The sequence below is a fragment of the Rhamphochromis sp. 'chilingali' genome (genome assembly GCF_963969265.1).
Source record: "Rhamphochromis sp. 'chilingali' genome assembly, chromosome: 6".
Classification (NCBI taxonomy): Eukaryota; Metazoa; Chordata; class Actinopteri; order Cichliformes; family Cichlidae; genus Rhamphochromis; species Rhamphochromis sp. 'chilingali'.
In genome coordinates this window covers 5,547,529-5,573,745 of record NC_137933.1, presented here as the reverse complement: position 1 = coordinate 5,573,745, position 26,217 = coordinate 5,547,529, and the positions used below count along the sequence as shown (strand labels likewise).

General features: G+C 41.5%; 1 protein-coding gene across 2 annotated transcripts in view; it reads left to right on the top strand.

Annotated features, from left to right (window-relative positions):
* The first annotated feature begins 4,789 nt into the window (after positions 1 to 4,789).
* The window catches only part of map1aa (microtubule-associated protein 1Aa), a 62,322-nt gene continuing 40,894 nt past the window's right edge, over positions 4,790 to 26,217 (top strand). Inside the window, exons 1-2 of one of the 2 annotated variants that reach the window (XM_080884186.1) lie at positions 4,790 to 5,117; positions 5,811 to 5,912. In XM_080884186.1, coding sequence (XP_080740312.1) covers positions 4,862 to 5,117; positions 5,811 to 5,912 — 358 coding nt within the window. In that variant the 5' untranslated portion in view covers positions 4,790 to 4,861. Of the gene's footprint in view, positions 5,118 to 5,810; positions 5,913 to 20,139; positions 20,149 to 26,217 lie in introns of those variants that run through there. The other variant, XM_080884188.1, reaches the window with a different exon arrangement.

Below are 26,217 nucleotides of genomic sequence, written 5' to 3'. Positions count from 1 at the left end.
GCAGCCTTCCACATTACTCACTGATGCAAGTGTCTGTTTGAGAGATGGAAAAGTCTAAAGTAGGGTACAACAATCATCCGTTCATCATATGATTCTCAGCTTTCCTCGCTTAATATGATTCCCAAACAGATTTAGTCTCTCCTGCCCTCCTGTGTGTTTCCGGACTGTGACGAGTGTAATCAGTTTCACAAGCCTGTGCATCCTGTTGTCTGTGAATGTAACTTTCTCACATGTGTTCCCTTTTTCATAAAGTGACTGGTCAAAGTTTGGAAGTCGACAGCTCCTCACAGCTCAGATACATCTCCTGCGGTTTTCTGCACATTCAACAGTGTGTGACATGTTTCTGTGATTTGGGGGGTTAGGAATGAGGAACATCTGAGGTACATCACTGAGACAGGAAGCACAGGCTACATTACTGTTAAGATTAGTTAGCAAACTCACAACAACACTGCTTAAAAATGTCTTGTTACTTTCTTGATTTCAAAAACTGATGTTGGACCTTTTGTCTGCAATAAAGCAGAAGTGAGGAGGAGCGGCAGTGCAGCTGAGACATCTCCTTCATCCTGAAGTCTAAGCTGTGTTTTAGTCAGTCCTACAAGTCCTCATACAGGCTGAGAGACGCTGTCTCTGTGCATGTGTAGGACATTTAGTGCTCTTCATGTCTTCATTATACTTTGGACAAAAATTTTCACATCATGTTCACTACTATTTTTATTTTTTTTTGTATTTATCATTTTCTTCCTTCACTTACTTTTGCAGCTTACCGTAAATGGTTTCGTTATGTTAAACAACTGTGGTCCAGATTTGAGCATGAGGTGGGTGTGGCTGTCATGTTGCGTGCTCCTGTGTTTGCCCACGCTGACTGGTTCTCAGTCAAACACAATGATGTGGATGAAGCTGTAGTCGAATGCTGAGTGGTTGGAGCAGACTGGACAGTGTTCACTGGAAATAAGAGAAGGGATGCTCTCTATGAAAAGCTCTCGGTTTCTCTTCATTCTCTTCAGCTCCTGACTTCGCTCTTCTCGGTGGCTGGCTGATGACCAACAAAAGCACAAGCAAGAGCAGACCACAGAGCGGTTGTATCACATATTTTTGACACTGCCACCATCTGTTAACAGATGCTCTCTGCAGGTAGACAGGCAGCCTGCAGCTGCCCACACACTAACATCACTGAGCCATTCATTTCCCCTTCACAGAGTAGAAAAGCACTCTGAATCAGAGGACTAACTAATGAAACTCAGAGATTAACTTTTACAAACACTAACCTCATTCAAACAATAAATGTATTACAGAAAATAAACAAACACATAATTCAATTAAAATCAGTTAAATTGTGTTCCATGTTATTTATACAGCTCCGAATCACCACAACAGTCACCTCAAGGCATTTCTTGCATTGTAAGGTAAAGCCCCCTGCTGTTGGTGTTCAGGGGAGAGAGACTCAGAGATTAATGAGAACTAATGATTAAATGCAGAGTGGTGTAAAAACACATAGCGTCATCATCATGGGAAGCCCCCAGCAGCCTGGGCCTATTTCAGCATAACTAACACCTGATCCAGCCCTAACCTTGAAAGTAGAGATGTTTCTGTCTCCTGAATCCAGACTGGAAGCTTAAGGCTCTGCATCCCCTTCTACTTAACAGTGCTCCATTCATTAGTATTTTGTTTTTTCAGTGAAATAATTTTTGTTATTGGTCCGCAAACAGGAAGTGTACTGGGGGGCAAAAAACTGCTCTTGTAGCTCTTTTTTCTCCCAGCAGAGGCCAGCAGATACGCTGGAGTGTTTGACCTGGACTGCTGACTCACTCCTGGTAACACACATCTTCCCTAAGAGTAAATTACTCTGTGAGGAGACAAATTAAAGCCAACAATGAGCAATCACTGGAGCAGGAGAAGTAAGAGCCTCCAGTCACAGTCATGTGCTTCAATTTAAAAATAAAAAGCTTTATAAAGTATTAAGGGTCCAATAAAAACCACAATTATAAAAGCTTTTAAGAGACAAACAGATGAGAACATCTGTTACTCTGGATCTTCTGTCAGGAATGCAAAACTTACAAAGATGTGTATGTGTAGGAATAAAAGTCACAAGAGAAATCTGGCTGGTACTGACTGTTTGCATTGATTCAGTTTTGGTTTTATGGAGGAGGTGGTGGGGTGGGGTGGGGGTGTCAAGTTGCAAATCCATGCATCCTCTGCAATATTAGAAAGACTGATTTTTTCAAACTATAGAAATGATGTCAGAAAACACCTTCAAATACCAAAAACATCAGCAATAAGAATCAGAAGGAAGGGAAAAAAGCAGACAGTGGACTGAAGGATCTGTGCATTCTTGGGCAGCCTGGCTGTGATTTGTTAGACATTAGATGACTTTGTTTTAATGTGAGCTGTGTGCATTCATCCCCTGTGTGTATGCCAACGTTACCTTTCATTAAAACTTGTTTGTGAAGCAAAGAGTTCTTCAATCACATTGTCTAACAGAAATGACAAAACAAATACAGGCTCTTGTAAACTTGCAGGTGTTAAGACATAAAACCTGCATGTCTGCCCACAGTGTACTCATATCTGCAGTGAAGGGCACACATTCATCCTGCAGCCTTCCCTTTAGGCGTTATCTGAAACAGGTTCACATCATTTTCACATCCATTCATGTGTCAATAGTTGTTGGTATATATGCAAACAAAAGGCAGCAGGAGAAAAGCTGGAGTGTCCAGAAGACTCATTCTGTGTCTTTATGTTGAAGCTTTCAATATATTTGTTGTATTCTGTTGTGTTTGTACTTTTCTGCAGTCTTCTTGTTGCCATCGATGGTCTGTATCTTGGTGACTTCCTTTACTAGTTGTTTTCTAACATGCTTGTTTTTTTTTTATTTCCTTTCCCTCCTCTCCTTATTTTCTGTCTCAGCTCAGTTGTTCCCACCCAATCACATCCTGTGTAGATCTAGTTTTGTTTTCATTGGATGTTGGGTTTTCCACCTGTTTGACCGCTTGCATTTATTCCCAATGTTCCACCTAAACTTCATAATTTTACATAAAAAAATCTGTTATTGACATTTAATAATTCTGTTATCCATCCATCCATCTATCAGGTACGCCCACGTGTAATCACATCAGTTAACCTGACATGAAGTGTGAAAGTAAGCTTACAAGAAAGACACAAACAAAAACCTCCTTTTCTGATTTCTTAGTTTTTTGTATATTTGTCACCCTTATGTGTTTCAAATCATCAAATACATTTTTCAATACAAAAAGCAGTTTTTAAATGATGGTTTCATTTATCCAGGGAAACAGGCATCTAAACCCACAGGGGCCTGTATGTTAAAAAGCAACTGCCTCCTAAATTTAATACCTGGTTGTGGCAACAACTTGGCAGTTTTCACATTGCTATGGAGGAACTTTGGACTGCTCTTCTTCGCAGAATTGTTTTAATTCAGCCATATTTGAGGGTTTTCCAGCAGACCTCAAAAACGTATTCACCAGCCTGGTTCTGCCAGAAGTCTCTTCCTGTTTTAAGAAAGTTTTTCCTCCCCACAGTTGCCAAGAGTTTACTCTTAGTGGACAATATAATCATTTTCTGTAAACATAAAAGTTGAACTGACAACAGTGGAGTTCATATATATGATATTATAGAGGAATTGTAAAGACCCACACTATAGACAAAAATGTCTTGATGCATGCTCAATCAGGAAATCCCAAAAAGTTGATTCTGTTCATCTGGACGTTGTCACTGGGAGAAACATTTCATCACTTACTTTACGTGAAAAGGGAAAGACCATCTTTGAATGGAGGAGGGGGCCTAAGGGTGCATCTGTCACCATCTGACGATTGCAGCCATTCCCCAACTCTCTGTGGATGGGACTCATGGCCATTGATCACCAAGCACTGATCAATGGCCATGACAATTTGCATATTAATGATGAAGAAACTGATGTTCTTCCAGCCCACTGTTCCCTCAGTGGTGCTGGTTTCAGTCATGTGCAAATTTCCTATTTATAAGATTGGAAAATGCAGTCAGCTGACACTGACGAAGTCACCTGGATGATGACGAAACGTTTCTCCCACTGAAAACGTCCTGATGAACAGAATCAACCTTTGGGTATTGATGAAAATCTCACTTTACTGCAATTTATTGCATCTCTTCAATGATTTGTTAACAAGTTGTAGAATAGGAGCAAATGCACGCCTCAGCAATGCTAATACTTTTCTGCAGATTTGTTGTCATGTATAAGGACAACTTGCAACTTTAGTACTGCTTCATCATTCAAATGAAGCCTAAAATAACAGTTTTCTGTGGTGACTGTGAGCCTTTGTTGTCAGTGTTATTCTGTGCACAGATGAAGCATTGTTCTATTCACAATCTGAACACAGACACGTCAGTTCAGTAATCAGAGGCACACTGCCTGGTGCTCACAGTCACACAGATATAAATAGACGCTTTGTTTGCCACAAACTTTTTAGTCCCAGACACCTTTGTCTAAAAAGTTAATACAAAAACACTATGAGGGCTATTGTAAGTGCCATTGATTGGACTCAATACACACCAAAATCTTTGGTTTGAAAACAATTATTTTGTTTAATCAAACATCAACAGTTTTATGAATATTTTCACACATTTGAAGATGATAAATCTCTCTTTTCAAGAACTCTGTGGAAAAGCAACTGACACTTTGATACTGTAAAATCTTTTTTTAAGCTTCAGCTGCCTCATATAGGAAATATGATCAACATCAATTCTCATATCCCTCTCTTCTTTCTGTCCAATGGCATGCTGCAACATCAAATAGCAACATCACCTGGAATCCAATCAAGTGTTTAGCTTCTTCTGAGCCACGCCCGTCACTCCTCCCACCCCATCTTGCACTGTCATGGTGCTCGCTCTGGATGCAGTTGTCATGGAGATGGAAAAGGGCTCAGCGTCCATTAGTGGCACTGTTACCATGGAAATCTCTATCTCAGCCGCTGCCTCTGTGGAGCAAACAGAACCAGACGAGTCTGTTCAGCACCGCGGACAGCATCACCCTGGAGCTGCGTTCCAGCATAGAAACTATCGCATATTGATCGTGATTGGAGAGATTTCCTGCAGCCATCATCTCGAAGCTGCCAGGAGACAGATCACACAGGGTAAGGCAAACTCAAGTGGTCGGTGACAGCGGAGCGGGGCGATGAAACGGCTTGGTGTTTACATAGTATCTGTTCCCACTTAGTTTCTTTAATGAACTCATAAAAACAAGAAGTCCGATATTTATTGGTTAAAAATCCAGACGCAGTCCCGGAAAGAGCTTCAAATTTTAATTAGCTGCATAAGAGTGCATTAACTTTTAATAATTCCCCTCAATCTAAAAGCACTGCAGTGCAAACTTAGGTAAAACTTCCATAACTACAAATCCAGTTATTGCTAAAATATTCTTTGTAACAAATGCACAGAATGGCACCTTTCACTTTTTTATTAATCCAGCTATTTTATTATTGAAGAGTGCACATAAGCAGCATGTTAATGTTGTAGTTTTCAAATGTTAATGCAGCAATAAATAAAATGTACCAAATACAATATTAGAGGGAAATGTGTGCAGTAATTAATTTTACTTATTCTTTCATTAATACTGCTACTTCTTCTTCTCCTCATAAGAACAATGAATAGCTTTGTTTGTTTGTTTTTAATTGTTTGTTTATGGCAGTTTTGGTCTTCCATAAATTTAGAAAAACAAACAAACAAGCAAAACTTTTCTCACTGTCAGAGAAATGTAGTAAATTGTTGTGAGGGCATACTGAACTCTTGATTCTGAGCATTATTGCTGCTGTGTGTTCCAAAAACAGGTTTACGTTCCTGGAGCGTTGAGCTGGCTGTTTTTGACCTGGATAAAGAGCTGCAGCTGTTTGAAGCCAGGCACACTGCACAGTTTTCCTCGCAGGTCAAAGGTCAGTGTGTTCATTGTTATCTTCAATAAAGTTGACAGCAAGAGGGATTTTTTGGATTTTAAAGGTGAAAGTGTGACACGGACAGAGTGTGGCATGCTTTCACCAGCACGTACCGAGTCTATACTTGCTGCTGTTTGGGATGTGCCGGGCTTCAGGTGAACTTTGCATGGACTTTCTGAACAGTGTAATCGCAATAAGAGCTTCACTCGCCTGTACCTGTCATGCAAAGAAATACTGGGATGTCAGCTAGAGCAGGTCATCTGCTATTTGGAAGGTTGGTGGTTCAGTCCCTGGCTGCTCGAGTGTCCTCGGGCAAGATGCTGAACCTCGGGTTTCTCCGATGTGCTCAATGGAGTGTGAATGTTAGATATAAGGGACCAACATGAGTGTGTGAGTCATGGGTGAAAACTGAGCGTTCGTGTAGAAAAACACTATAATAAGAACCAGTCTGTTTACAGTAAACAAGCAGTCCATCATTTTCCCCTTTACTATATCTCTAAAGTATGTGCAACTATATTTCTATACATAAAGGATATCAGCCAACATATTTAAAACCAAAACATTGTAAAAATGAGTTTTGTCTCCAGCTGAGCTCTAAGAGAGTTCATCGGGTTATCAGTTTGCATGCTTCTGTTGACTGGAACCCTGAGACCTGTCTCAGTGATACAAAACCATTAAAGCCCGTTTTTGCTGGGTGCTTATGATGAATGACTCACAGACTTTGGTTCTTTTGAATGATCTCTGTGTCGAATTAGCAGAGAAGAACCTGGCTGTTCGTGTGTTATCAGACAAAAGTGAGAACAGGACTCTTCAGACACCAAAATAATTTTTTTTCTAAATAACAATGTCGTCAACCATGATATCATCTGCTCTTTTGGCCCATGAATAAACCCATATTGCACAAGGGTAAACTGCATTGAATTCAAGTTGACAGATTAAGATGTATAGATGACGTGTTCATGAAATGAAATCTGTGGAACCTTGAAGTCTTTCCAGCTCCGCATCTTTTATGGCTACATTATAAACTCTACATAAAAACATAAGTTTGTGATGCAATGCTAAGAGCATGCTCTCATCTCTTTGATTTCTTTACTGATCCATTGGGATATATCCTAGGAGCTGATGACAACATAGCTCTTATTGATGATGGTCTCACGTGCAGACTGCATGTCACACTTGGAATCAATAAAGGCTGAATCCGAGAGGTTTTACCCCCTGCTGGGGTGATCGAAGATCAGGACGTGCCATAGGTGATGAATGTGACTCTTGCTAGGAAAGTATCTGCTTTCTGATTCGCTGCTTTGCATTCACAAAGAAATGTATCCTACCCACACTCAGCTTTCACTCAAGCCTAGCAGGGTCAGATGAGCTGTTTGGAGGAGAAGGTGTGTTGGCTAAATAAATGGAACTCAGTGTTCAGCGTGGATTTTAAACATGGATCCTCCCACACAGTGTATTGGATGGTAGTCTTATGTGAAGAGTGGAAATATGTACATTTACTACTACAGCACGCATACACAAATTTGGCTGAATTTTAGTCATATGGCCCGAGCTCTATGACACATTTCACTGGTAAATGGACATGTCTTCCAAATGCTGTGCCTCCCAGCAGGCTGCAGGTTACTTAATGCTTTTCTCTACTAACCCAGGTCTGCATGACTTCACATTATTTCACTGTGTCACTGTTATAAGTCACGCAAGATGCATAAATTCCCAACCAGGATTTTTCTGTGTTGGAAGGTTGGAACACACACCAACAGGAAGGAAGAGTGTGGCTGAGATACTTTTTCAGATTTACAACCTTTCTTTGATTTCCTTCTTCTAAACCTGTTCTCCTCTCTGTTAGTCGACACACTGCTTTGTCTCATTGCTTGTTTTTATGTATTTTCTTGTACGGACATATTTTACTGAAGTCTAGAAAGATCGCAGCAAGAGCTGCAGCGGAGCTTCATCTGCCATCCAGCCTGAGGAGGAGAATTTTTCTGCTGCTGGCAAGGAGCGATAACCTTGCCACTCCTGGGAGCAGTCTTATTTCAGCTATATTAAATTATTAAATCTGTATCTACTAAAGTGCCATATTTTCTACACATGTTTGAGCTTTATTTCTGTTAGTTTAGCCTCAAAAGTCAACAATTAGAACTAGACTGCCATGTCACTTTCACTCATGCCTCCCATAGGAGGAATCTGAACGTGTTTGATGATGCCGTCACTTGTCATGCATCAACAACCAACATGTCAGTTAACCTCAAGCAGATAAAAGAGCTCAGCTCAGTTTAGTTGTCAGCCTGACCTAAAATTTAAGACATTCAAGGTTCTGACTTTGATGATCGTTTGATTATCCTCTTGTGCCACAGTGAGAAGCAGATTCTGGTTCATTTCCAGAGTATTTTCTGTAGAGCTGTCAAAATGTAGCAGAACAAATCACATCCCCACCCCATCAGCTGCAAAGCCAACACATAAAAATGGAGAAAAGCGTAAACTGTAGACCTGCTAAACATTAGCATCAGAATCATGACCATGTTAGCATGCTAATATTAGCATCTAGCCAAAAGCAATATGTGTATTTTACTTGTTACCTGGTATAAAGTACAAAGTATGTGCTACCTCTTCAAATATGACCGTAGGAGGAAACTATTCATATCCTTTTACACAGGCAAAGTGAACAATAAGGACAACATCAGCACTCACACGCAGTCAGAGGGCACACTAGCATAACACAGAGAGCTAAACAGCTGATAAAGAGGAAGTGTAACAAAGAAGTAAAGACGCACTACTAGACGCATCTTTTATGTCCCTACGTACACACACACACACACACACACACACACACACACACACACACACACACAGGATTGTGTTTCAGTATTTGCTGAATTTGTCTACAGCCTGTAAAATAATATGTGTCTGTCAGATGTTGCCCATAAGGTAACTGAATATGGTCTAAGAGCTTATCCATGCATTCAGTCCTTCAGAAAACTGCATTAAAGCACATTACAGAATCCACTCGCTTCCACTTTCAATTATTGTATCACAGGTGGTGTTCTGATAATTCCACTTCTGCTTGTGTGTTCTGTGGTTAATTCAACCTAAGGGTAGGCTTACCCTCTGTGCCCGATGCTCAGTGTCTCAGTGGAAGCAGGAAATTACGGGAACATGCTTCAGTTTAAGAGATGTCGGTTGTCTTGTGTTTTCTCAAGAACACAGAGAGATTTTTAAATCCAGAGGTTTTTGTTATTGGGCCAATGTGAGGAAAACAAAATGAGTAAAAAGACCTTTATGTGCGCTAGAGAGACATTTAGCCTGTATAGCAGCATTCACTGAACCGCTGACAGCAGTAGCACAGCCTTCAAACAGCCTAACATATTAAGACACAGTCCTTGGTATTATGTAGTTTTGATATTTATCAGTAAATCCAAATAGATTTTTATATAATTTCAGTTATAATACAAAGGCTGTCGAGCCGACTGGAAACCTTTACAAATTTGACCTGGAATGGATTTGGCATTGACCGATATCCAGAGAAACACTCTCACGTGTGGGCATTATTAGAAGCAGCCTGTACGCTTACCTGCATATCTTAGCACCCAGATTCAAATTCACAAGCCAGGGACATGAAATAACCCCTCAGGTTGGGATTGTCTTAAATTATAATATATAGCTTCTCTTAATGAGGTTACTTTGATGGATTGGGAATTGATTTGTTGATACACACGTTACGCTCTAATGAGTATTTATGTATGTTTTTTATTTATTTTTTATGTTTTCAAATTTGACATTTAAGGCAAGGTGCTTTTTTGATTTCTTCAGCTTGGTCAGTCACAGGAGCTCGTTCAGTGAGAGACTGAGATTACCGAAAAGCACCACTGAACGACACAGGAAATCATTCCTGCCTGTGGCCATCTCCCTGTACAACGCATCCACTTAACACACTGTTTGCTGCTACAACTACACATGTTTCTTTTCCAAATATTTATTTATAAGTGACTTATGTATGTATGTATGTATATATATGTATATATTGTACTATTCTTAGTTAGCGTATTGTCTGTCTTGTCTTAATGTTGGTTTAAAATGGAGCACTGTAACAAAAAATAATTTCCCCCAGGGATCAATAAAGTATTCTGATTCTGATTCTGATTCTGATACACTGGGTACACTGACATCAGCGGTTTACTTCAAAATAAGTCAGCCCAGGCACTAATCAAGCTTTGCATCGAGAGGAGGGAGAAGGTACTGAAACTTTGTTGTAGATACTGTCTGGTTATAGTGGCCATTAAACAGATGCGTGTTGTTCCTTTTCCCTTCGAGCTCTGAGAGGAAATGTGTTGTTTTATGTTTTTGTTTCTTGTGTTGATTTTGACTGTGTAATTATTGCTGGGGATTTTAACATTCATGTGGACAACCCTCAGGACAAAGGGACTAAAGACCTGAGTAACACTCTGGGCAACTTTGGGCTGACTCAGCATGTAACAGAGGCCACACATAATAGAGGACACACTCTTGACCTACTGATCTCCAAAGGCCTGAGCATTTCAAAGGTTACTGTGTCTGATGTGGGCCTGTCTGATCATTACTGTGTTTTCTTTGAAAGTAAAATCTCAGCCCACACAAATATATCAACAACAGTGATCACAAAACGGTGTATAACTGAACACAGTAGTGCAATTTTTAACCAGGTCTTCCCATTAACACCTGACCTGCCCAGAGGGTCAGTCAATGAGCTCGTCAATAGCTTCAATGCTAACATGTTAAATGTAATGGACACTATTGCTCCCATTAAGGTGAAGGTTATCTCTGGAAGGAAAAAGTCTCCATGGAGAAACTCCACACTGGTGAAAAATGAAAAAAGAGAGTGTAGGAAAGCTGAGCGCAGATGGAGAAAAACAAACCTCCAGGTTCATTATGACATTTATAAAGAGAAACTTCACAATTATAATTTACAACTGAGGAATGCAAGGAGGTCCTACTTCTCTGACATCATCACTAAAAACAGCCATAATGCTCGGGTCTTATTTTCTACAGTTGACAGGCTAACAAACCCTCCTGTGTCAGTGGCAGCTGAACTTCATTCGACCATGGCCTGCAATGACTTTGCCAAATTCTTCACTGAAAAAATCCAAAAAATTAGACAAGCAATTGGTACATCAACAGCAGATCCAGGATATGTACTGTGTCCACCAAAAAACTGTTTAAACACCATGAAACAGTTTCAACCTATTAACAGCAAAGACCTGGAGGACATCTTAGGTCAACTGAACTCCTCCTCCTGCTGTTTAGAAGTCCTGCCAACAAGTTTTTTCAAAAAGGTCTCAAAGACTTTAGAGTCAGACCTGTTACAGATCGTCAACTTTTCTTTATTATCAGGTGTGTTTCCAGAATCACTAAAAACTGCTGTAATCAAACCTATACTGAAAAAGGACAATCTTGACAAGACACAAATGAACAACTACAGGCCGATCTCAAATCTCCCGTTTTTAAGTAAGATCATTGAAAAAGCAGTTTCCCAACAGCTCAGTTACTTCTTAAAACAGAATAATTGCTACGATGCCTTCCAGTCAGGTTTTAGACAGAACCACAGCACTGAAACCGTTCTGACAAAAGTGTTTAATGACATATGTCTGAACACAGACAGTGGAAAAATGTCAGTCCTAGTTTTACTGGATCTCAGTGCAGCATTTGATACAGTTGACCACAACATATTACTCAAACGACTGGAGAACTGGACAGGTCTTTCAGGAACTGTACTAAACTGGTTCAAAACATACGTAGAAAACAGGAAATACTTTGTATCAATAGGTAACTTCACATCTGAGCAGACAAGTATCACATGTGGAGTTCCCCAAGGTTCCATCTTGGGACCCCTTCTGTTTAACATCTACATGCTCCCACTGGCACAGATTATAAACAACAACAAAATAAACTATCACAGCTATGCAGATGACACACAAATATATATCACAATGTCACCAGGAGACCGAGGCCCTGTACAGGCTCTTGGTAAATGCATTGAGGAAATCAATGACTGGTTGTGCCACAATTTTCTCCAGCTAAACAAAAACAAAACTGAGGTAATAGTCTTTGGCGCCAAAGAAAAACGATTACAGGTCACCAGAGAACTTCAATCTATACATCTAAAAACCACAAACCAGGCGAGAAATTTGGGTGTAGTGATGGATGCAGACCTAAACTTAGAAAAACACATTAAGACAATAACAAAGTCAGCTTACTATCACCTCAAGAATATATCAAGGATAAAAGATCTGATGTCTCAACAGGACCTGGAAAAACTAGTCCATGCATTCATCTTTAGTAGGCTTGATTACTGTAACAGCATCTTTACAGGTCTACCTAAAAAATCAGTCAGACAACTACAGCTCATTCAGAACTCTGCTGCTCGAGTCCTCACTAAGACCAAAAAAGTGGACCACATCAGTCCAGCTCTGAGGTCTTTACACTGGCTGCCTGTCTGTCAGAGGATAGACTTTAAAGTTCTGATGCTGGCCTATAAAGCTCTGAATGGTTTAGGACCAAAATACATCAATGACCTCCTGACCCAGTATGAACCATCCAGATCCCTCAGGTCATCTGGATCCGGTCTTTTATCAGTTCCCAGAGTCAGAACCAGACACGGAGAAGCTGCATTCAGCTTTTATGCTCCTTATATCTGGAACAAACTCCCAGAAAGCCTCAGATCAGCTGAAACACTCAGTTTATTTAAATCCAGGTTGAAGACTCACCTGTTCTCAGCTGCATTTGAATAAAGCACCAAATCCACACTTTAAGCTTAAATTTCAAAACTTACATTTAACTACTGATTTTATCTACTGTTCTGATTTTATCTGTTTTGATTTTATATACTGTTGTTTGTTTGTTTGTTTGTTAATTAGTTAGTTAGTTTATTTGCTTGTTTTATTCAATTTTAAATCATGCTTTTTATTTGTTCTTGTTTCTAATGTCTCTGTAAAGCACTTTGAATCACCTTGTTGTTGAATTGTGCTATACAAATAAACTTGCCTTGCCTTGCCTTCATCTTGCCAAACCTCTGGGAAAGCTCAGCTCACAGTTCAGCTGCTTGAGGATGAACTGTGCTGCTTGCTGGTATGCAAAGGTCACATTGGGAAATCGATCAGACCCAAGAAAAAGAAAAAACAAGAAAAAGTGTGTGTTTTCAAAAGGTCGAGGCTAGAAATCGAAGGTCTGTCTTTCCGAGCTGTCCTTCAGTGGCTTTTCCCCAAATTCCCTGATTGTGTCTCTGATTTGTATTTACCTTTCAGGAAAATCGCTCACACCACCCACAAGGTGTTTGCAGGATTGGCTTTCCAACCCGTCATACTCCAGCTCCTCCTCATCTGTGCCTTGAATACTAATGTGCAGCTGGTGGAGGAGGAGTGCACAGTCATCATGGCTGAAAGGCTCACACACTGAAAACACAAAGGAAAATCTATAAGAGAAAGAGGCTGGACTTCTCTGATTGGTTTATATGAATGTTTTGAGAGATATTTTCAGATGTTCATGTCTATTATTTCTTGGATTCATATTTAGTCATACAGCAGCATGGCTTTATGGCATCATTAGCCTGTTGTCTGCAGCTTTGTCCATCCATCCATTTTCTTAAGCACTTATCCAGTTCAGGGGGGAAGCCTGTACCAGCTGTCACAGGCCGAGAGGACCTGGACAGGTTCTCAGTCTTTTGCATAGCTAACACAGAGAGGCAGACAACCATGCTCACATTCACTCTTACAGCCTAAATGTCTCATCAATCAGTTTTTTGATGGATCACCAGAAACTTCATACAAGATGAGGCCTATGATTCTCCGACATCTTTGCCACTGTGTTGACATTTGCCTGAAACCAGCATTTTTTCTAATATTGGTGCTCCTTCTTCCTGATGTTGCTGTCATTGGGAACCACTACATCGATCACTACGGCCGTCTTCTTCTGCTTGTCTACCACCACTATGTCCGGTTGGTTAGCCATCACCATTTTGTCCGTCTGTATCTGGAAGTCCCACAGGATCTTAGCTTGCTCATTCTCCACCACCCTCGGGGACGTCTCCCATGTTGACCTCGGCACTTCCAGGCACAGATGTTTCTGTAACCATCAGAGTGGCAGACAGAAAGGATCCACGAAAGGGTCTCCAGTATGAAGAGTTGGACAGCACCAGGCCCCGACATGGTTCACGCCTACTGGCTGAAGAACACAAGCGTCTGGCAGTAACAATAAACTGCAAATGCTAGTAGATAAGAGATACCCAGAGTGAAGGGACTGATATAGTAATATAAGCAATGACAGAACTGACAGCCCCAAGAAGGGACCGGTCCCCTCCAACTACCGGCCAATAACCTACCTCAGTTCCACATGAACGCTCCTGTCAGAATCAGAATCAGAATCAGAATCAGAATACTTTATTGATCCCTGGGGGAAATTATTTTTTGTTACAGTGCTCCATTTTAAACCAACATTAAGACAAGACAGACAATACGCTAACTAAGAATAGTACAATATATACATATATATACATACATACATACATACATACATAAGTCACTTATAAATAAATATTTGGAAAAGAAACATGTGTAGTTGTAGCAGCAAACAGTGTGTTAAGTGGATGCGTTGTACAGGGAGATGGCCACAGGCAGGAATGATTTCCTGTGTCGTTCAGTGGTGCTTTTCGGTAATCTCAGTCTCTCACTGAACGAGCTCCTGTGACTGACCAACATGTCATGGAGTGGGTGGGAGGTGTTATCCAACATTGTCTTTATCTTGGACAGCATCCGCCTCTCCGACACCACCTTGAGGGAGTCCAGCTCCATCCCCACAACATTGCTGGCCTTATGGATCAGTTTATTAAGTCTGTTGGCATCTGCGACCCTCAGCCTGCTCCCCCAGCATGCAACAGCATAGAGGATCGCACTGGCCACCACAGACTCATAGAAAATCCTCAGCATTTTCTGGCAGATGTTGAAGGACCTCAGTCGCCTCAAAAAATAGAGACGACTCTGGCCCTTCCTGTAAAGTGCTGTGGTGTTTTTAGCCCAGTCCAGTCCCTGTCAGGCATCATAGCGGCTAAGATGAACAGGTACATGGGTCAGTACATGAATGGGGCACAGAAAGGGATGGGCAATAATACCAGAGGCGCAAAACACCAGTTACTGGCAGACCGAGCAGTCAGCTGAGACTGCAAGACTCGGCTGACCAACCTGTGCTCTGCCTGGATTGACTACAAGAAGGCCTATGACTCAATGCCCCACACCTGGATCTTGGAATGTCTAGAACTATATAAGATCAACAGGACCCTGAGAGCCTTCATCAGGAACTCAATGGGGATGTGGCGGACAACACTGGAGGCCAACTTCAAGCCCATAGTACAAGTCACTATCAAGTGCAGGATCTACCAAAGAGATGCTCTGTCCCCACTGCTGTTCTGCATAGGCCTGAACCCCCTCAGTGAGATCATTAACAAGACTGGCTACGGACACCGACTATGGAATGGAGCAGTTGTCAGCCACCTCCTGTACATGGATGACATCAAGCTGTATGCCAAGAGTGAACGAGACATCGATTCACTGATCCACACTACCAGGCTATAGCTGTATACAGCAATGACATTGGAATGTCGTTCGGGCTGGAGAAGTGTAGTCGGATGGTAACAAAGAGAGGGAAGGTAGTCAGAACTGAGGGGATCGAACTACCGGAAGGCAACGTTGCAGACAACATTCATTGGAAAACCATGAAGAGGCCGCTGGGAAAGCTGCAACCACCAAGTACCTGCAGAGGGTCAGGCAAGTCCTGAGGAGTCAGCTGAATGGGAAGAATACACCTACACTGGTGATCAGATTCCCCACTGGGATAATTGGCTGGAACAAATGAGGAGATCGAAGCCACTGACATCAACATGGAAGCTCCTGACCATGCATGGAGGGTCTCACCCCACATCCAGCACCACAAGACTGTACGCTGAGCAAAACAAGGAGGCCGAGGAGAATTTCACCACTGATTTATCAGTGATGTCCGATAAATGGATGACTGAATATATAGCTTATAATTTTAACAATGTATTCTATAAAATGGAACTATATATGCCAGATGTGGTGTGATGCTTCATCAGAGATCTGCAAAACGTTACAGTACTCGTACTTTACCAAACGTTTGGTGGCTAGGTGTGCAGTTCATGCTTTAAATGCATTCACTCTTTAGATTAAGAAATATAAGAGATCAGAGTTTGAAGAGGCACCATGGTGTTTTAAAATGAGGGAATTTACATCAGTAGTGTGATCTGTAGTCTTAGCAGAGAGCAGTAATATAAGCAGCGACAGGACTGACAGCCATTATTGTCTCAGTGTGATAACACCTGGACCGATGTGTTTACAGACATCATTTAATTGTGATTTTAGAGGCTGTAGGTTGCAGCCGTTGCTCTAACACTGTGTAAATGTAACAGCTGTTATTCCAGTGTAACATCCCTCTGTAAACTATTAACAGTGAGAACTACTACAAACTATCTAATGTATGAAATGGCTGTTACTTAAACCATTATATCATCTAATAGTGTCTAAATAACATCAAATTGAATTTAAACATACTGACAGAGTTAATTAACACTAGTCTTTACAAAAGAGCATTACCTAAAAATCGACACCTTCTTTTATTCTGAAGCTCAACAAAGATGCAGATTCCCAGTTGTCTCTGCAGTATTGACACACTGCTGAGGCTCTTCCATCATGATGTAATGGATATGACGCAGGTAATCAGAACATCCATCAGTGTGTATGCATTAGTGTCTCATTCCCCAGCGTCTGCCCTGCTCAGTGGTGATTACTGATTGACCCGTGAGGCACACGGACAGTCTGGCAACGTGAACGATCGCATTTCATCTCAAGAGAGGAGGAAGATGATGAAGGAAGTGCCAGTAATGGTGTCCATGAATGCAGCTGTCGCCCACATGGTGCAATTAATAAAGACTGGGTGAAGCTGTGCTTCTGACTGATGGCGGTGACTCTCAGGGGAAATGCAGTAACATTTAGTGAATGTAATCTCTGGGTCTATACACACAAACATCAACACACACACTGTGTATCAGAGGTTTTACAACCATGAATCCATACTTATGCCAGTACGTTCCATAAATCCATGATCCAAACATCACTGGGCAGTAATTCACATTTATGGCAAAGATGATCGCACCAGTGCAGCTTTCACAAATAATCAAATTCCAACCAAAGACAAGAAGTTACAAATTACAACCAAATTTCCCCTTGTGGGACAATTAAAGGATTATTCTATTCTATTCTATTCTATTAAGTAATAATGAATTAGATTAATTACTCTTTCAGTCAGCTGAATTCCATCAGTTTATCCCAAATACAATGTAAACATTTTTAACGTCTTAGTTAATAAAGCCTGTGTTACAGTAACTCCGCTAAACACTGAGACATAAACAGAAACTTATTTTTTTCCATTTTTCTTTCTTTCACCTAAGGGTCACCTGTACCGTATTTGGGCAAAGACCACCACAAACCAAATCCACTTGTTATTATTTTTGATATTTTTGGTTGCCAATAGATGTGTTGAAAGCACTGCCCCTGAGTCTAAAGACTGGTGTTGGATGGAGCGCTGAGTGACCAGGGTGAGGCGGAGATGGGGATGAAGTGCGATACATGACTGATGGTTTGAAAGGTAGAATGACCACCGTGCACTGAGATTTAAAGCTCGCAGAGTGGAGGCTGATTGGTTCAGAGATGGCTGAGTCTGACAGCATGGGAAAGTGGAAGTGATGTAAAGAACAGACAAGCACTCCAACACTCAGGAAAGCAGGCAGATGACAGAAACAAGTATTCGATCACCTTGAATCACCTGATTTAATACTTGGTGGGGTACGAGTTAGTGGCCACATCTGTGACACATCTCAAACATCAAACACACAGGGATTGTCCTGTTTGCAGATTTTGTTTAAACCCTTAAGGGTTCTAAGTAATCACTTGGATGCACAAAGCTTAAGCTGTCTTTTGAGCTGCTGTGTGGGATTAGAGTCCAAACAGTGGCTGGGCTGCTTCTTTGTTGCCTTGGCCGTATGATTTGGGTTATTGTCCCACTGGAAGACCCACCCACAACGCATTTTCAATGCGTGAAGCGAGGTTCTCATCACAGGTTTTTCTAACCTTCCTTCCTAAAATGAAAGGCAGTTGCTCTGTAACCTTGGCAGAACAACATCTTCAAAGCGTAGGGATGGTGTTCTTGGATTTAAAACTTGAGTGGCATCTAACCGCATCTCCCAAGCCTCATTGGACTCGCTCAGGTGGTCATTGGCAAACTTGGTCACATGGTCATTCCTGAGCAGCGGTGCTCTGTGGACACTGCAGGATTTCAAACTATGATGACATAATGTGTTTCTTGGTGACTGTGCTCCCAGCTGCTTCGAGACCAGTAACAAACCTAATATTGAAATAACAGACTGCTTATTACTTTGTAAGTGGTTGAAATTAAATTCAGCAGTCCAAATACTTATAAGATAAGATAAGATAAGATAGAACTTTATTAATCCCTCGGGTGGGTTCCTCTGGGAAATTCGACTTCCAAAAAGCACAGCAACGACCGAAGTTACAGTTACAGAATTGTTATATATATATATATATATATATATATATATATATATACACACACACACACATACACACATATATAAATACAGAGACAAATATAAATAAAGTATACAAAGGGGATAAATAGAATAAATAGGAATAAAAGATAAAAATACAAGTGAATTGCACATTTCAAGTATTGAGTCTATTGCACTGTTGACTATTTACAAAAAGTATTGCACAAGGTATTGTACAGTGAGGTGAAGAGGCACTACAGCTTAGTTGTTCCCCCCTCCTTTGTCCTCCTGTTTCCCCTCCCTCTCCCCTCCAGAGAGGAGTTAAACAGTCTGATGGCGTGTGGGACAAAGGAGTTTTTAAGTCTGTTAGTTCTTGTCTTGGGGAGAAGCAACCTGTCACTGAACAGACTCTTCTGATTGTTTATGGCCGTGTGCAGAGGATGCCCAGCATTGTCCATAATGTCCATCAGTTTCTTTAATGTCCTTTTCTCTGCCACTGTCACCAGAGTGTCCAGCTTCATGCCGACCACAGAGCTAGCCTTCCTGATCAGTTTCTCCAGCCTGGATGAGTCCCTCTTTGCTGTGCTGCTCCCCCAGCACACCACAGCATAGAAAAGTACTCCAGCAACCACCGACTGGTAAAACATCCTCAGGAGCTTCCTGCAGATGTTAAAAGACCTCAGCCTCCTGAGGAAGTACAGTCGGCTTTGGGCTTTTTTATACAGGTGCTCTGTGTTGCATGACCAGTCCAGTTTATTGTCCACCCACAGCCCGAGGTACTTGTACTTGTTGACCACCTCCACCTCCTCCCCCTCTATCTGAACCGGCAGTGGACCTTCTCTGGACCTCCCGAAGTCCACAACCAGTTCCTTAGTCTTTGAGGTGTTGAGTTGCAGGTGGTTTGTGTGACTCCATGCGACAAAGTTCCTCACCAGACTTCTGTACTCCTCTTCCTGATCATCCCAGATACACCCCATGATGGCCGTGTCATCTGCAAATTTCTGAATATGGCATAATTCAGAGTTGTAGCAGAAGTCAGAGGTGTACAGGGTGAAGAGAAGAGGGGACAGCACAGTTCCCTGTGGTGCTCCTGTGCTGCTGACCACAGTGTCAGACGTGATGTCCTTCAGCCTGACGTACTGTGGTCTGTCGGTGACCACAGTACCGGTGACCACTTATTTGCTCATGATGGAGAAACCATCTGTATCCCAGAGAGAGAGAGTCTGCTTCCAATGCCCCTGAAACCATTTAAGATTTTTATGATCCAAACTGATAAAAACCGGGATACACATAGACTCACTAGACCTCCACAAACTCCTGCTAGAGTATTGCCATCATGTTTATGTGCTGTTCATCAGAGAGTTCACAATCTAATCCAAATCCATGAAATGTAGATCTGGAAAATGAGGTCTCAACAGACGACTGGAAGCCTGTGCCGCAGCTCGTTGTAGAAGAACACCTGGGGACTTGTTGTAAACTGTGCAGTTTTTAGTTTTATTTCGTGTTTGCCTTTAAATATGAGAAATATAGATAGTTGTTGGCTTTCCTTTTGTTCCGGTGGTTAAACCTTTGTTTGTTTTGGTGCAGATTAATGTACAGATGAATATGTTAAGGAATGAAGAGGAAAAAGTTGCAAAGGTAATTCGAAAATTCGCTACTTTTATGATACATTTTGTTGCCATGTTGACAAGCTGTATGTATTCTTTTCAACTTTTGGCAAACAGGTGACTCGAATCTGCTCTCTGATTGGTTTCTTTATAAAAGTGGGACAATATCAAAAGGCTCCCAGCAAAACAATGAATGTCCACACACCCACCGGTATGTGCCAGACTCTTGTTCCTGCGCAGAAAGCATGTGGAAGAAGCGAGCAGGCAGTTTTATCTCTAACTCACTAACAGTGCTGATAATATGGTGCAGTTACAGGCCTTCTCAGCTGGTAATGCAGACCTGCATGAAGGAGATTTCTCACTTAATAAAAGCTTAACACGACTCAGAAAAACTCCCTGGAAGCTAAAACGTGTTCATGTGGGAATTTATAAAGCGTGAGACTCTTTGCACTGGCCTGTGAATGAACTCAGCGTCCATGTCAAACGTGCCACCCTGCTGTACACAAACCCACACTCGGGGTCTGAGTGGGTGTTTACAGACTGTGACGGACAAAACAGCAGGTTGAAGCTGACAGGCACAGATGAGTGATGCTGCTGCACACACACACACACACACACACACACACACACACACACACACACACACACACACACACACACACACACACACACACACACACACACACACACACACAGTAATGCTGTTTTAATAACCAGCTTTTTTTCTCTTCTATAATCTTTAAAACGTTTGATTGTGATAACGATGCTGGACCAACAGCAGGGCTTCTCTCTGCACAAACACTCATCTGTTTCTGTCTGAGGAGGCCCGAATACACAACAAATCACAGACGGACGTGCTTTGAAAAGCAATGCATGTAGACTCCACCAATGAGCAGGAAGCTGATTCTGTGATGTTTAAACTGCATCACTGTGAGTTTAACATTTTTATGACACAACCTAAAAATCTCTCTGCACGATAGACAGGGTTGAGTGCAAGCAGATTAATAATTCAGCCGCCGTCATTGATCTGTTCCTCTGCTTCTCTGAAGCAGCACAGAGGGTCTCCTGGTCCCTGTCGACAGCACACACCCACATACTGACACACAAGCTTGGAGGATGTCAGTTAAGCTGTTTTTCCTTAAAAGCTTTTGCAAACAGCTTTATGTATTAGGAATATTAGAAATTAGCCGACTATGAAGCTTTGTCTTTAACTAAATGACGGCTGATGGGAGCTGCACGATGAAAGATGAGAGTCTATTGATCTGGTGATGTTGTCGGGTTGGAGGGTGAATATACTCTGGGCTACAAGTTAATAAGGTACAAACACTCCATGTAGTGTACTGGAATCCGGTCCAGTCGCCCTGCTGTGTGCAGTCAGACTTTCAGAAGCTTTTAATGTTGCTTGTTTTGTGGAAAATCTTTTCTTTTATATGCAGCAGGGATACAGAGAAGGGCACTTAGAGAGTGCAGTTCTGGACCATGGCCAGTGCCCTGGCTCATCATTTTAACCAAAGATATCTGGAACAGAACCAAAGTTTAATGGCTTCCTCCTTTCCTCGTGTTCCACCTCTCCTCCAGGTTTCATGGATTTCAGCGTCATAGTTTTTGTGTAATTCTGCTGTCAGACAGGAGCACAGTCAGCACAGGCAATAATAAATCTGTCGAGCCTTCATATTCTTAGTATTGGAATAATATTACTGTGGTCCTAATTTTTTATGTCAAGAGTGAATAATAATATTTAATCTAGAAGATTTCTAAAAAGATAACAAAGCACCTCTGTACTTCAGTGTAGCACATTTTACCATGTGAAGACGTCTGAGAGACTTTCAAATCAAATCAAATCAAATCAAAATGTATTTATATACCACATTTTTTAAAAAACAGTGTCATTCAAAGTGCTTCACAAATTAGGAAATAAATAAAATAAGATAAATTTACCAAACAGCAACACAAGACAAGACAAACTTAGAAGCCAACCAAATGATAGTCAAACTAACTTAAGTCGGAGTAAAAAGAGTCTTTAAATGAGATTTAAAAGCCTGAATCGACTCAGAAGAGCGAATGGCAGTAGAGAGATTGTTCCACAGTTCAGGAGCTGCAATAGCAAAGGCACGATCACCTCTGGTTTTCAGCCTAGACTTAGGTTGCATTAAGAGCATCTGGTTCGAAGATCTTAGTGCTTTTTTAGGATTATACAAATGGAGAAGTTCTGTTAAATAGCTAGGCGCCATATTGTTTACGATTTTATAAGTGAGTAAAAGAATTTTAAAATCAATGCGAAATTTGACAGGAAGCCAGTGTAAGTTAGCTAAAACCGGAGTCATATGATCATGCATTCTGGCAGCTGATAAAAGGCGTGCAGCAGCGTTCTGTACTAATTGCAAACGGTAGAGAGAGGAGTGAGGGAGGCCTAAATAAAGGGAGTTACAATAGTCCAGTCTAGTGGTAATGAATTCATGAATAAGCTTTTCAAGGTCCTTGGGGAAAAGAAAAGGTTTAGCTTTAGAAATCTGACATAGCTGATAGAAGCTGGATTTAACCACAGTAGATACTCGTTTCTCTAATTTGAAGGCGCTATCCAAGAGTACCCCAAGGTCTCTTACAATGTGGGAGAGGTAGCTAGCAAGGGGGCCAAGGGTATCGATTAGTTGGTTCAGAGGGATATGGCTGTCAAAGACAATAACTTCAGTTTTACTGTCATTCAAAGTAAGACAGTTTTGAGATAGCCAGGTTCTGACATCATGAAGACAATTAAACAACGTATGCAATGGATCTGCGACATTCAAACTCAAAGGAAAATAAATTTGAGTGTCAGGTTCAGGTAGAAATACTGGGTTCTGTGGTGTGTTCCTCAAGCTTCTCTTGAATGGTTTTGGGGTTGGGGGCGATCTGCGTTATTCTGCTCAGGAGACCAGCACATGGGTGTGCTTGGACTGCAACAGTGTATACTGTAACTGGATGGTGACCCAACGTTTCACAGCAGATTTGATTAAAACTGCAATTTTCAGTTGTTAACCACACACGTAGGTTGTTTATTTACATTTTATTGAATTGTTTTTCTATTGATATGCTAGAACAACATTACAGGTAGTAAAATTTTGGATGATTAATCAGAATCAAGGAAGAAAAAACATGAAACAAAGCATGGTTCTGTTTGGTATTTAACACTATCAGCATGCTTCTCTGTTCTCCAGGACGCTCTAAAAATAATTTATTATGTAAAAGCTCAGCACAGCACATTTAAAGAAAGCCTTGTCCTTGTTTATGTCATGATCCTGGGCCATGTTGGCCCAGCATTCTTAGTTTTCATGTGTTTTTGTATTTTGTTCTTTATTTAGGCCATGGTTCCTGGGTTGCTCTGTTAAGTTGTTCCTTATTTGATTTCCCCCTTGTGACTTTTACCCCCTGTGTGCCCCTCTGTGCCTGTGAGCCCTCGTCTCCCCTCCTTGTGTTTTATTCCATGTTTCCTGTGCTCTCCTGTCTCTCTCTCTCCTCCTGTCTGCACCTCTGTGTACTTCCTGTTTTACTTTGACAGTCTCCCGTCAATGTTGTGTTACTCCTGCCGTGTCTCGTTATGATTATCTGTGTCAGCTGTGTTCCCCGTGTGCTCCCACTTCCCTCGTTAACCCTCTGTGTATTTATGTGCATGTCTCCCTCAGTTCGGTGTTGCGTCGTCAATGTCTCCTCTCCGAACCTGTGTGCTTTTCTGTGTTCACTCGGTCCTCAGTTAGCATTCCCAGTTTAGTTCTGTTTCTTTGTGAAGCCTGCAATAAAGCAGTGATTTTGAGTTCAGCTTTTTGTCTCCGTGAGTTTTGCGTTTGGGTCCTCGTCTGCCTCCACGCAGCCAGTTCATGACAGTTTTATTTTTATTCTTAGATCCCACTAGAGTAGCTTTGCATGTTTCACAATTCAAAATAATCCTTACCTTGTACCTCTCCTTATTACCTTCACTTGTATATGTGCCGATGTCGCTATCTGAAACTTGGCTGTCTTTCCTGTGGGCGTGCACCACTACAGCAGCATATATCTGACAGAGAAATCATGAACAGCGTAACAGGTTTACTTTAAAGGAAAATTAATTGAAAATGAAGTGAATTTGACATGTTTCGTCTTGTCCTGGGCTGTGACACTTCCACATGCTCATGCACACATGTTAGAAAGCTCAGGTTTAGTAACTGTGTTCTCACTCAGAATATTAAATAAACTATTTCACCCAGAATAGAGTTAAAAGCAATACTCAACTATCTCAGAAACACATAGACCCCCACACACTGAAAACCCATGTAACCTTGGCCAGCTGCCCTGTGTGTGTGTGTGTGTGTGTGTGTGTGTGTGTGTGTGTGTGTGTGTGTGTGTGTGTGTGTGTGTGTGTGTGTTTCCATTTGTCAGAGAACTGAGATGATGTCAGAGGGAGGGAGAAGAGAGCTGGAATAGCTAAGACATTTCAGGGCAGAGGAAGGCGGCTCGTCTGGAGAGAAGGGCGCGGCAGGCCGGGCATCCGAGCCGTGCGGCTAACAGCTGTCTGACATTTAAAGGAGCCTGCCGGTCATCTGAGAGGATGCTGCATCAGTGCTGTGGCTGTGATGCACTTGAGTTGCTTTAACAGGCTTTTTGCGCCGACATTAGAAGAACAAATGCGAGCTTAGGCAACACCCTCTTGGAAGAGCACTCAGAGTAAGCAGAGACCAGCATGCCCGACCTACATAAACATATGAAGGTGTTGCTCTTTTGAAGATGTAGCAATCAACATTTTAAACTTTATGAAATAATACGTGGCTGTATACATTCACGGGGCACCATTATATACTGAAAATGTCACAAATGAATTCATTAAGCCCACTCCTTAGATACTGTTGCTATGTCAATCAAAATTTCAGCTATCCGGTTGTTCAGTGATGACGTGACGAATCCTACTTCTGGGTCTAAAGTAGTCTGCGTTTAATATGGCTTTTGTGTTGTTAACATGTTTAATGTTATGTATTTTCTTCTATTTGATCTCAAAAAGCTCCTAAAACAGTCAGTGATCCCTGTTGACCTCCCTTGGCTTTTATTACCACTAATCATTTATTTAAGCTCAGTTTTTAAAACCTTAGGATGTAACTACAGCCCAGCCCATGCAGCAGTATATGAATGACTAACCTCGTATTGTGGATGGATCATCTCAGTTGTTCTCCTGGCTGAAGTTTGGTCCTTTTACAGAATCCTGCCATGCGATTACATTTGTTCCTGACCACCGACAACACTCACGTTAACTTTTATCGAGTGGAAAAAAAGTTTGCTTGTTTATATTATGCTAACATAGCTGTCTCGCTAGCTGTCACGTAGCACATCATTATATACCAGCTAGCCCAACTTCAGTAACCCTACAAACGTCACTGCTGTTTAGTTTTCTGTCTTCATTTATGCTGGAAGTGATAACAGAGCTGTACGTTTTCATTTGTTTCCAACCCCCCGCAGTCAGGACATGCTATATTGTATTTAGATGGAAGCTAGCGAGCTAACTTCCTGCTAACTTCTAACTCCGTTAAATGTCATAAATTCCGTTATCATGGATGCCTGGATGTTAAACTCAATTGTTACACCTGGTAGAGCAGAACGCTGATCATTTTATTAAAGATGAAAGACTTTAGACAGTTTTTCAACTCTCAGTAATGCCACAGTGATCGTTTGATATATGGACCTGCAGCGGAGTTTAGACCCAGACACGGCTAGTGACGTCAGACTGAACAACCGGATAGCATTAAACACATTTAGCTTAGAGAATGGATGCAGCTTTTTCAGTGTAACCTGTAAAACTATTATGAGCTCATCAACCATGAACTGATCTGTTACTAACGGAGCATGAGCAAAGTTTGTGCAAGCAAAAAAGGTCAAGCTAAGCCACGCCCCCACCCCAAATCTTCCTTTGTTCACTTCTTTGCTTTGGTTTGGCCCGGGAGGAAAAGCAGGTCGTCTGTTAGGCAAAAACACTTGATTGATTGTATGAATGAGTTACCCATATTTGAGGCTCATATAGGTTAGGCCATGTAGGTGCCATGGCAGTTCAGCCCTTAGAGGGCCTTCTGTGGCCAACATATAATAGGCTTGCCCATAAAAACTC